The sequence below is a fragment of the Schistocerca americana genome, chromosome 2 (genome assembly GCF_021461395.2).
Source record: "Schistocerca americana isolate TAMUIC-IGC-003095 chromosome 2, iqSchAmer2.1, whole genome shotgun sequence".
NCBI lineage: Eukaryota > Metazoa > Arthropoda > Insecta > Orthoptera > Acrididae > Schistocerca > Schistocerca americana.
Genome location: NC_060120.1, coordinates 441,546,926 through 441,560,253, shown reverse-complemented (window position 1 = coordinate 441,560,253; position 13,328 = coordinate 441,546,926). Strand labels below are relative to the sequence as shown.

Sequence of the window (13,328 nt, the reverse complement as noted above, 5' to 3'; positions counted from 1 at the left end):
GTGATGTTTGCTCAAGTCAGGGGACCCTCTGCCACTCAGCACTACCAACCCTTAAAAAAACACATGCATGCTCACATACAGCCTGTTATGGTCAGAATACACTTACTTTCTGAACATGCCTTGTAACTATCAAGCTGCTAAATTGGCATACAGGAGTTGTTTTGTGGCGGTTCAACATGATATATAAGGAAGGCTAACCAAAACTTTTAATGTTTCACAGAGGCACTGCCAAAGTCTATCCGAAATGCCAAGGTGGGATGGAATGGTGGGGAGTGTGACTGCAAGCTACTCAAGTACATTGTCTAATTCAATATCTCATGAATGAAATTTCATTGTTTAAAAATCTGTAATCAAAGTGACAAGTTACGAACATTAAGACATTTTTAATTTTCTCTGCCCAAAAATCTCTACTGTGGAGATTATTCTTGCTGTGTTTGGGATTGTGCAATGTAATATGAAGTGCAAGCTGTTTTGGAATGCATGGAGTACTTGTAGGTTCTAAGTCTATATTCATTAAGGAGTACTATCTCTGTGTTACTTTAAGAATGTGTTTTAACTTGGGTAATCTTTTTGAAAGTCTTATGGTAGAGGAACTGGCAAGATGGAAAGCAGCCTTGTGTCAAAAAGCAACAGAACTTCAGGAGGGCCTCAAACGAATGTTAGAAGAGAGACCAACAGTGAGGGATTCTCTTCTTAGAGCATACACGTAAGTTGTATGGTTATTTATTACCTCACTAATTTTTACATTGTATTGATGTAATGATAACAGCTCGAAATACTCTTACTAGTAAATTAATGGTGGTGGTCATGAATGTGACAGATTATTCTGCAGGTTGTCAGCACAACTACATTATGCAGTTACCAACAGAGTGAGGGGTGCAGGTACACATCCTGTAAGTTCTTCACAATTTACTTTGGGACAATGCTGGCACTTTATTCTACCACTAGGATGATCTGCAGAGATTTTGTACCCACATGACTTGTATCTCATCTGCCAAATGCCTGTAATTGGCCATCTTCTCGGTTACAACTGAGAATTTTTTGACTGTAGTGAACATGTTGGTGTAGTCTGTATTCCAAAGACTGATGCACCTCTCCATGCTACTCTATCCTGCGCAAGCCTCATCATGTCTGAATAACTACTGCAACTGACATCCTCTTGAATGTGCTTTCTGTGTTCATCTGTTGGTGTCCCTCCTTAATTTTGATCCCCCACACTTCCATCCAGTACTAAGATAGTGATCCCTTGATGTCTCTGAATGTGTCCTATCAACCAACTCCTTCTTTTAGTCGAGTTGTGCATCAAATTTATTTTCTGCTTAATTCTGTTCTGTACCTCCGTATTAGTTATGCAATCGACCCATCTAATCTTCGGCATTTTGCTGTAGCATCACACATCAAAAGCTTCTATTCTCTTTTTATCTGAACTGTTATTCGTAATGAACCTACACACTCTTAAATGCGGGCTGAGGGATTTTACCTGCACACCTTTCATTGGCAGTCAGCAGCCTTTTATCTCCAGATGTGCAACCCACTCATTTTCAAAGCCCATTATGTCATAGAGATTTTGGTTTTTCTGTCTGAGTGGCACCATATGTCATCAGCAAGTAGTTACTTTCCATGTCGCTTGCTGTAAAAAGCACACCCAGATATGAGAGTAAATGCCCCTTAAAACTGATAGTTATATTGTTTGAAAGTACTTTAAACTTGCTTCTTGCATTTATCCAATATGTTACTCTGCCCTTTTTTAATGCACTCTGAGATAAAAAACTTAATTTATCACAAATGAATTAGCTGAATGGGATGTAAATTGGTAGATGTGATGTACATATACTGACAAACAGATGACTTCAATTTCAGAAAAATTGGATGATTTATTCAGGAGAAAGAACTTCACAAATTTAACAAGCCCACCTCTCTCCCATATGCAAGCAGTTATTCAGCTTGGCATTGATTGATTGAGTTGTTGGTGCCAAATTCTGTCCAATTGGCACATTAAATCATCAAAATCCTGAGATGGTTAGAGGGTCCTGCCCATAATGCTCCAAACATCCTCAATTGGGGAGAGATCTTGCGACTTTACTGCAAGCAAGCAGGCAAACAGTAGAAACTCTCGCCATGTGCAGGCGGGCAACGCTATTATGCTCAAGTGTAAGCCCAGGTTGGCTTGCTGTGAAAGGCAACAAAGTGGGGTATAGAATGTCATTGACATACCACTTTGCTGTAAGGATGCTGCGGGTGACAACCAAAGGGGTCCTGCTATGAAGTACAATGGCAACCAAAACCATCACTCCTGTTTGTTGGACTGTATGGTGGACAACAGTCAGGTTGCTATCCCACCACAGTCTGGGGCATCTCCAGACATGTCTTCACTGGTCATCGGGGCTCAGTTCAAATCGGGGCTCGTAACTGAAGACAATTCTGTTCCAGTCAATAATATTCTATGCTGAAGAAGAGGTGCCCCAGATTGTCACTCACCATACCACCTGACAACTAGGACTCTGGGCTGCTGTTTGTTTTCATAGCGGGACCCCTTTGCTTATCATCTGCAACACCCTTATAGCACAGCAGTTTGTCAGCGATATTCTGTGCCCGTTTTGTTGCCCTTCATGGCAAGCCATCCTGGGCTTACATTTCAGCAAGATAATGCCCACAAATACATGGTGAGAGTGTCTACTGCTTGTCTTCGTGTTTGCCAAACCCTACCTTGGCCAGCAAAGTTGCTGGATCTCTCCCCAGTTGAGAACGTTCGGAGTAATAAGAATTATTAGTATATTAAGTTTCCATTGATGTATGGTAATAGCTGCTTCAGGACTTGTGTGACTTCCTTTACATATTCTGTAGTTTTTTCTGCTGGTTATTATGGGTATGATTTGCAAATATGCATCGCTGTAATGTTCATCATTAACTTGCAGTCCTCTTGTCCAAAATGTAAAACAAAGGCATGTTTGCAGTGAGAACTGCAACTTTTCTACCACTACATGTAATATGTATATAAAACACATACGTGCCTTTTATGAAAAGGTAAGTTGCTACTCACCATATAGTGGAGGTGCAGAGACACAGATAGGCACAACAAAAGACTCTCACAGTTAAACTTTTGGCCAAAAAGGCCTTTGTCAAAAATAGATCTCTCTCTCTCTCTCTCTCTCTCTCTCTCTCTCTCTCCCCCCCCCCCCCCCCCCCACACACACACACACACACATAACTGCAGTCTCTGGCAGCTGAAGCTACACTGCGAGCAGCAGCATGCATGGTGGGAGTGGCAGGTGGGAGGAGGAGGCTGGGGTGGGGAGGGGGAGGGATTGTAGAGGTGGGGTTGGGGACAGTGAAGTGCTGCTGGGTAGTGTGCAGGGATGAGGTGAAGAGAGGGTAGGGCAGCTAGATGCAGTTTGGGTGTTTAGACAGAGGGCAGGCAACCTTACACCCGCAGACAGAACTGCAGACCGCCATTTAAAATCTGATCCTGGCCTTATAATTCTACCCGTGGACAAAGAATCCACCACTGTTGTTTTGAATGAACTGCAAGGATTACCTGGCAGAAGAACACCAGTTGTGAGATACATCCACCTTCAAACCTTGCCACAGTTACCCCATTCCAGAAATCCAGCAGGATCTCCAGTCACTCCTGAAATCCTTAGACCCATCCCAGAACCTCCCCCAGAGTCCATCTCTCTGCTCACTCCTACCATTCCCCACACTCCTACCCTCTACATGCTTCCTAAAGTCCATATACCCAATGACCCAGGACACCCCATTGTGGCGTGTTACTGTACCCTCACTGAGAGAGTCTCTGCTCTCGTGGACCAATACCTTCAACCTATTACCCAGAACCTATTCTTCTATATAAAAAATATCAACCATTTTCTCCACTGACTCTCCACAGTTCCTGTCGCTTTACCGCACGGTACCCTGCTCATCACTATTGATTCCACCTCCAATTACACTAACATCCATAATGCCCATGGCATTAGCGGTATTGAACACTACCTTTCCCCATGTCCGACTGATTCCAAACCAACAGCCTTCATCCTAGCTGCCATGACCATCCTTACACACAATTACTTCTCCTTTGAAAGCATTACCTACAAACATATCTGGTTCAGAGCTATGGGCACCCACATGGCGCCATCCTATGCCAAGCTATTCATGGGCCATCTAGAGGAATCCTTCCTAAACACCCAGAATCCTAAACCCCTTATCTGGTTCAGATTTATTGATGACATCCTTGCAGTTCAGATTGAGTGTGAGGACACTCTACCCACATTCCTCCAGAACCTGAACAACTTCTTCCCCATTCGCTTCACATGGTTCTACTCAGCCCAACAAGCCACCTTCCTAGATGTCGACCTCCACCTCAAAGATGGCTACATCAGTACTTCTGTCCATATCAAACCTACTAACCAACAGCGATACCTCTACTTCGACAGCTGCAGTCCATTCCATACCAAGAAGTCCCTTCCATACAGTCTAGCCACCCATGGTCGTCGCATCTGCAGTGATGAACGGTCTCTTTCGAAATATACCAAGGGTTTCACTGAAGCCTTCACAAATCGTAATTATCCTCTCAACCTTGTACAAAAATATTTCTCCCATGATTTATGTTTATAGTCTCTCACCACCTCCTAAACTCTCGCCGTCCAGCCACAGAGGAGCATTCCCATCGAAACTCAGTACCACCCAGGTCTGGAGCAGCTGAATTACGTTCTCCGCCAGGGTTTTGACTACCTCTTGTCATGCCCTGAAGTGAGAAATGTCCTTTCCACTATCCTTCCCACCCCCCACCTCCCTTCCCACAGAGGTAGTCTCCCATCCACTGAACCTACATAATATCCTTGTCCATTCCTACAAGACCCCTGCTCCCAACCCCTTACCTCATGGCTCATATCCCAGTAATAGACCTAGAGGCAAGGCCTGTCCCATACGTCCTCCCACCACCATCTACTCCAGTCCGGTCACAAACATCACCTATCTAATAAAAGGCAGGGCTACCTGTGAAACCATTCACGTGATCCACAAACTAAGCTGCAACCCATGTGCTGCATTCTATGTGGGTATGACAACCAAAAAGCTGTCTGTCCGCGTGAATGGCCACTGAAAAACTGTAGCCAAGAGTGGACCACCTAGTTGCTGAGCAGGTTGCCCAGCACGACAACCTTCATGTCAGTGACTTGCTTCACAGCCTGTTCCATATGGATCCTTCCCACCAACACCAGCTTTTCTGAATTGCACAGGTGGGAACTCTCCATGCAGTATGTCCTATGTTCCTGTAACCCTCCTTGCCTCAACCTTCATTAGCCATTGTTCTCATCCATCCAGCCCCTTACTTGTTCCCATTCCGGTGCTACGCTGTGTAGCACTGGAATGGGAACAGGCTAATGAAGGTTTTTACTTCTCTCCTTTCCCGCTACCCCCCCCCCCCCCCCCTCCCCCACCTCTCCCGTACTCTCCATCTAACCTACCGACTGCACCTAGCTGCCCTACCCTCTCTCCACTTCATCCTTGCATGCTCCACAGCAGCACTTCATTGTCCCCCCACTCCTACCCTATTATCCCTCCCCGTCCCCGTCCCAGGCTTGTCTTTACCCTCACCCAGTTGCCGCTCCCATCATGCACTGCTGCTGTTGCTCGCAGTGTAGCTTAAGCTGCTGGAGACTGCAGTCATGTGCGTGGCAATTGTGTGTGCGTGTGTTTTCTATTTTTGACAAAGGCCTTGTTGGCTGAAAGTTTAATTGTGAGAGTCTTTTGTTGTGCCTATTTGTGACTCAGCATCTCTGCTATATGGTGAGTAGCAGCTTTCCTTTTCATAATATTGTTACATTCCATCCTGGATTTTCCGTTGTTTGAAATATGTTTGTTTGTCAGTTATTGAATGGTCTACATTATGTCACTAGTTTGTTGCCAAAGTTAGTCCTAGACAGATAAATTTTGGGGCATAAAAATTAAGATTAAAACATGTACACATAGAACTTCCACTCTCTCTGTGTGTGTGACTTTCTGCAGATTCTCATTGTTTCCATTTTTGTAGAAGATTAGCTGTACTTCGGAAAAACTTTGACCATCCTGCCAACCGCACTGAATATCTATCTTCGTCAAATATTCTGGACTTATCTGTCGCAGTTGACAGACTCAGTGAAGTGCTTCTTCAACAGTTTTTGGGCAGTTGTCCAGATCAGAGGAAAATTTATGAGCCAGACTTCACAGGGTTGGAGACTCGCACTCAAGCTGAACGCAGTGCTGAAAATGTAAGAATAGTTTTGTTTCTATTTATATCTGCAATCCTTTGTTTTTGTGTTTTGGAGAGGAATTTTACCAACTAATTTCTCATATTATCCTTAGAGTTTACATCTTGGCTGAAATCAGAATGTTGTACAAAACGCTTATTTTACTACAAGCACTGCTTGTACCACGATCAGATCACCACATGCAAAATTAGTCAACTCTTTTTTTTCTCTTCTTAAAAGTAAAATTCAGTGGTCAGTCCTTCCTCATCGAGCTGGGCAGTTTAAATTTTGTCTGAAAGGTCAATGAAAGAACATTCTGTTGAACGAAATTTATTGTAGCACGCATTAACCATGCAGAAATATCGATTTGAATTCAGCCAAGATGCATGTTTTGAATGTTCACATTATGTGCCCTTAATTATTTTTGAGTAACAGGTATTGAGAAATTAGTCATCTTAAAGATAATAGAGAATGGTTTTTGTATTTTTAAAAGACTAGAAAATGAATTGCTGTGTGGATGACTACTATTACCTTTGAGATAACACTGCTAACTACACCATGGACTTGGTTTAACTGAAACACAAACATTTCCACTGCCTATGATAGGTAGATTTCCAGGGGAATGCTTTTTGATAGGTAGATTTCTAGGGGAATGAATTTAATCTGTTTCACACTTAGGTAACTCATTTATTTTTGAAACAAGATGGACCATCACTCTTTGCTTTTCACTTATTTTTCTGAGTAGGGAGAATCCAGGGTCATTTTGTAAATCATCTACAGACAGTGTCACTATCCATCAGCCAGTGATAAATGTACTCCATAATTTACAAATGAAGTTGATAACTGGAAGGACTATTAAATAATAATGGAAAATTTTGGTTCGCTTCTCAAAATGTCAAAAAATCTCAGATTTATGACCAAATATCCAACTTCTAGCTCATATTACATAATTTACAAATGATGTGGTAGGTTATCACATTTGTCGTCTTGACACTGGTGTATCTAGACACTCCAAATATCACCACTCCTGTAAGATTGACATAATATAACATCTACATCCATCAATCTTCTTCATTTCTTGTAGCGTGACTTTATCATAACCTATCCCAGTCAAAGGCTTATATCATCCTAAGCACAAGACTAAAAATATATTTTACTGTCAGTAAAAGAAAAATTATTCAGAATCCTAGCAGCAGACAGAGGTACGAACAAAAATCAAATACAGTCTTGTTCATAAGTATAAGTTCATTCATTTGATAAAAGATTGATAAGGATTAAAGGAAATAATGTGACTTAGGAATTAACTTTCAAAGTTAATGAGAACTGCTAGACAATTGGCTGCTGGACAGTTTGACTGTTATATCTGCAATGAAACTCTAGGGAGACCCTGATTTTTTTTATCATAGATAGTTTGAAGTTTAAAAGTGGCAGATGGGCAGTAAACGAGCTAAAATTAAGAGAAGGTAAAATTGAAAAATAAGCTTGGATAAGACAAGAATTTTCCTAGTTTTGCAAGTGTTCCACACCCCATTTGGCAGTTAAAAGTACTCCTTTTTCCAAAAGCTGTTGCTAGTTTTTTTGCCCCGCTGTCTTCCGCAACTTGATGAGAATTTTTTCTACCTTTATTTTACTATTGTTTGTTTTGATAGTTGTTGTAGGTAGCAGACCTACAGCCACTAGATTCATAGATTACTGGAGTCAAAAATCATTTCAACACACTATATTTCTTAGAGTTTATGAATAACTTGTGGATAGAAAATTAAGTCTCAATTTACTGTTGACAGGCAATCAAGAAACTGAAGGTTCCTAACAGGGTACTCAGTGGTGCCAGAATAAACTGTTCTTATAGCGAAGTATTAGTCAAATGATAAGAATCATATTGTACTTTTAGATATATCAAGATGAATTTTAAATTATACTCCTACATCTACAACATTGAAGCCCAAGCCACAGTACTATGCCTGGTGTAGGGTACTTTATAGCATTGCCAGTCATCCCTTTCCTGTTCCAGTAGCAATGGAGCAAGGGAAAAATTATTTCCTGTATGTCTTGGTAAAGTCTCTATTCTGTTTTAGCTTGGTCTTTCAGTTTTTAATTGTGGTGTACATCAGAAGCTATAGAATTATTTCGCAGTTTGTCACAAATGCTGATTCTTGAAACTTGTTCAACAGCATTTCACAAAAAGAATGTTTTCTTCCTTCCATGGCATTCTTCAAAGATAGCTTTCAAAGCTTGCAGAGAAATTCCATCTCCCTACATATCAGCCTGACCAACATAACAAATCAAGCTGAATGCCTCTGAATTGTTTTGATGTCTTATTTTAATCTTTTATCCTTCATAGTTGGGATCCCAAACACTTCAACAGTGCTCTAGGATGAGTCCTTCTGTACACGATCTCTTTTACAGGTGTGCTTAACATTCCCAGAAATTCCCTGATAAACTGAAATTGGCCTTCTCTATAACTGTGTCACTTAGGTACTTGTTCAATTTCTGTCCCCTAATCTGAACTTGTGCTCTGTTTCAAATGACTTCGACATCAGTGTAATGTTAAACCCTTATTATTCCTACCTACCTTCCTTCCCTCTCTTCATGTCACTTTTAACACTGTTGTTGTGGTCTTCAGATCAAAGAATGGTTTGAAGTAGCTTTCCACACTAGTCTAAGCAAGCAGCTTCATCTATGAACAGCTACTGCAACCTACACCCATATGAATCTGTTTGCTGTTTTCATGCTGAGGTCTAATTCGACAATCCCCCCTACACACACACACACACACACACACACACACACACACACACACAAGATGCATTTCACAACACACCATTACAAATTTTATCTACATGACAGATTCAAGGAGCATTCAGGGAATAGTGTATTTGAACATAATTTTAATCACTTATGTCTTGGCATGTGTGCAAATGTCAGTTACTGATATTACTATACTTCATCACTCCTTTCCGTTAGGCATATTTCTCTAATAATCATTTCTTTTTACTTGTTTGATGGTGTTGTAATACTTCACATTGCCTTTGTTTATTTGCTGTCATAATAGGTTATGGGCTGTTAGTTATAGTATAAAATACCAAAGAATCTTTTGTTTTTAATAGCTGTTGCTGAATCCAAACCCCCTCTTGCTGTCTGGACACCCAGATGCTGCTTGTAGTGCTGTCATGGGTGCTGCAGTTGCTGTGGGAGGACACTTGTTAATGGGCCCAAACACTGTTGTGCCTGGAAGTTGTTCTCACTGCAGTGGTGAGACTAAGTTTGTGTGACCTGCACCCATCTTGGTTAGCAGAGGCATGAATATAACATTGTGTCCATTCTTTTAGTATGAGACATATAAGAACTAGGAATTTCATGTAATGTCAGAGTTCAAAACCTGTTGTGTGTCCTGCCATATTTAGTTTTTCTTCCTTGTTAATATCTTGCAAAATAAAAAAGTGAAATGTATTTGTCATATGCTAACTGAGGAAAATAAGACATGCAAGTGAAAAAGTATATTATTCTCAGTGTCGCTGAAACAGAAATTGGATTTTGGTACATCGGAAAAATAGCACTTTTAGCATAACATTACGTTGACTGGCTTTGCTCTTCAACCAAAAACAGGAGTGTGTTAAAAGATGGAAAAAGTCACAAGGTAACACAGACAGAAACACAAACAACTTGTGACATCTGAATTGTTTTAGAGCAAAGGGAATCTTTTTCAAGACTTTACAGGAAGAAGGAGAAGCTGTACAAAATTGGTAGTTGGTGGTGATTTAATGATAAAAGGTATATAAATTATGTAGAATATCACATTGAGGACCAGAGAGAGAGAAATAATTTTTTAGTATTTTTGTCTATCATGTACAGTGTATAAAAGTATATTCATTAGGAATGCTGTAAACTGCTTTGCATATAGGCACAACAAAAGACTGTCAAACAAAGCTTTTGGCCTGGTGAGTAGCAACTATCCTTTTCATAATATTGTCTTTGTATGATATTGTAATATTTATGGAAATTCCAAGATGTAGATGATAAAAATGAATAAAAGCAATACTGTTTAAGGAAATGCTTTATGCTCAGTAAATGTTTACTATAAACATTACATGAAATTTCCAAACATCTACTGCAACAAAATCAAAATACAAAAAGAATTTAGATCAGTGGTGATGAATTGATGAGCGGCATAGAGTTCAGATGATCTTTCAAAGAAAAAATAGGTCACTGGCAGCATCTTTCATGAAGCAAGAAGAGCAAAAGGTAGGTAAAATATATTTCAGGGAAGTTACTGAAAAGTAAGAGGCATTAGCTAGAAAAGTAGATGACAGCAGCAACTTCAGGTGGGGGCCATGTGACACACATTTGTATGCCAGTTAGTTTCCAGTTAAAGCTGCTGCAAACACAGGTATACAATAATAGCAAATAGTGATATATATATATATATATATATATATATATATATATATATATATATATATATATATATATATATATATATATAAAGTAAAGCTCTTTAAGGATTACATAAAAACATTTAAAGGTATTTATGTGTTAAAAGTGTAGCATGAATATGGGCTCTTTAACGGGAAAAACGTTTTTCACATGTAATTAATTGAAACAGCAGTTAGGGTATTTTGAATGGAAAGATCTTACAAGAGGAAATCAGTGTTTTTCGGGGTAGAAACAACAACGAAGATGTGTACCAAAAAGTGGAAGTGCACATGAAAGCTAGACAGATTGTAACAAGTGGTTGAGGGAGGTGGGATTCAAGTGAAGTTACTTTTTATGGTCCATGACCTAAGAGTGGAGCATCAGTTTTCTCTTTTCCATTAATATATATTTTTTTCAATAGATTGTTGTTTCCATTGTTCAGCCAAGTTAATGACTTCTGTAATAGTGTTTCTTCAGTTTGGGTTTTCATATCTTTACATTTATTTTGTAGAATCCCCAGAAATTTACATTTGATTCCAGGAGTTTAGTACAATGTTGCTAGCTCCTGGATGTTGGTGTTGGTCATATTGTTGTTCTATTATTTGTGAATAATATTTTGTAAATTTCATGATTCTATAACAAAATGTGTTTATAAAAAAATGCATTTTTTAATTTAATGATTTAGTAATGAAACAAATGGTACATGTGGACACCCATGGTATTCGTACAGTTGAATAATATGATAATGGAAAATAGCCCCCTCAGTTTATGTGGTATCTCTCACACATTCTTGAACTGAAATAGCTTTTTATACACTGAAGCAACAAAAAACTTACGGGGATGCTACTTAGTGATGTCATCGACAACTGCCAATATTTCGACAGGAACACTGCCTTGCAAATGGCAGGGTGTGCTTCTGTCGAAATATCAGCGGTTGTCGATGACGTTACATGGCTGCATTCCTGTAAGTTTTTTGAACATTGCATGTACCGGGAGAAACCAAGGTTTCCCATTGAAGGAAAAGTTTCTAATGTATGCAACTTCCTGCCACACACAAAATGGTTCAAAACTGCTCTTATCAAGCTCATAAGTGACATACTGTGGTAAGCTCTTAACAGTGGATCTCTTCCTTTACAACAACACTGCCAGGAGTTGTGGGAGCCCAAGATAGTGAACCTAATAGCTGTTAACCTGATATGTTTCAATACTTGCCACTGACTTCTGTAGTGATATGTTAATAGATCACCAAAGAAGTCAGCTAAACATTTTTAGAAATAAGGTGGATGGTACCAGTAATTTATAAAATGAGCTTGAAGTTGGAATATAAAAAACTGGATTCGAAGCATACTAAGACGACACTGTATAATAAATGAATGTACAAAATTTATTAAGTTCCTAAATGCTTCTTACCATTCTCACACAGACTAACAATGAATATAAATATGATTGTTGAATGAGCAGCATATTATTATAGAGTGTAAGTCAGTAACTATTGCCACCTAGAATAACTCCAAAAGTATGATAGTAGCCGAAAAGTTTGTGGGACAGATGTTGCATGGGACAGTGGGAGCCATAATATGATGTTGGTTTTTTGTTGCTAGGTGGGCTTGCATCAGAGATATGATCAACTGTGTTTTTTTTAAACAGGATGCTATAGTTTGGTACTTACTTTCTGATAGCGGCTATCGAGACAAATCCAATGATGTGTAACAGTAAGGTCTTTGATGGTCAATGAAGGTTACGAAGGTGGCATGAACGTCTATTTACAGAAGGTGTTTGAAGTGATGACCATTGGTATCAATGCAGTGCTGCACTCTTCTTATCAATGGATTGAGTGGTATTCCTTATTACTTCGGCACTTATTGAAGCATATGCTCTGAAAATTCTCTCTTGTATATTGTGCAAATAGTAAATATTCGCCAAATACGGTGTATCCATTTCATGTGCCATTGACATGTGAACACCATTCGACGTTTTCCCAATACTACACTAATAGGAATGGTAAGACTAGTATTGTCAGATCATGCAAAAGTGAATGATGTATTCCTTCGAAAAACAAGTCAATATGTTTCTCATGTACGGAGAATGCCAATGAAGTTCAGTGAGAGCTAGAGACTTACAAGCTGAAAGATATCCTCAATGTACTCACACTATATATCATACATTTAAATTTGTGTGTGATAAATTGAGAATAACTGGACCTTTAACACATCGGAAACATATTTGGCAAGGGAAAGTTACTAGCGAGGAAATGGAAATTGGTACTCTTGCCACTGTGTTAGTTCGCGTCAAATCGCAAATGAATCTGGCATGAGCCAGAGTAGTGTTGTTAGTGTTCTGCATCGCCATAAATATCATCCTTACCATATCAGTCTCCACAAAGAATTAACTGGTACAGATTGTATACGTTGCATTGAATTCTGCTGATGGGCTCAACTTCAGATTCAGAGGGATGACACATTTATTAATTTGATTTTATTTACTGATGAGCCATGGAAATGTTAATTTGCATAACATGCATTATTGGGCAAATGAAAATCTATGTTGGCTGTGGCAAGTTGCACACCAGAAACTGTGGTCGGTGAATGTATGGTGTGGGATTCTATAGGACAGAATTATAGACCCCTATTTCACTGAAGGAAATCTTAATGGTAGGAAGTACACCACATTCGTGCAAGAAACATTTCTTTG

The 13,328-nt window shown here is 39.5% G+C and overlaps 1 protein-coding gene across 3 annotated transcripts in view; it reads left to right on the top strand.

Moving 5' to 3' along the window:
• Positions 1-10,275, top strand: part of LOC124596092 (golgin-45) — a 52,498-nt gene extending 42,223 nt beyond the window's left edge. For all 3 annotated transcript variants that reach the window (XM_047135089.1, XM_047135087.1, XM_047135088.1), the window contains exons 4-6: positions 578-706; positions 6,029-6,245; positions 9,332-10,275. In XM_047135089.1, the coding sequence (XP_046991045.1) occupies positions 578-706; positions 6,029-6,245; positions 9,332-9,496 (511 nt within the window). In that variant the 3' untranslated portion in view covers positions 9,497-10,275. The remainder of the gene's footprint in view (positions 1-577; positions 707-6,028; positions 6,246-9,331) is intronic.
• The last annotated feature ends 3,053 nt before the right edge of the window (positions 10,276-13,328 follow it).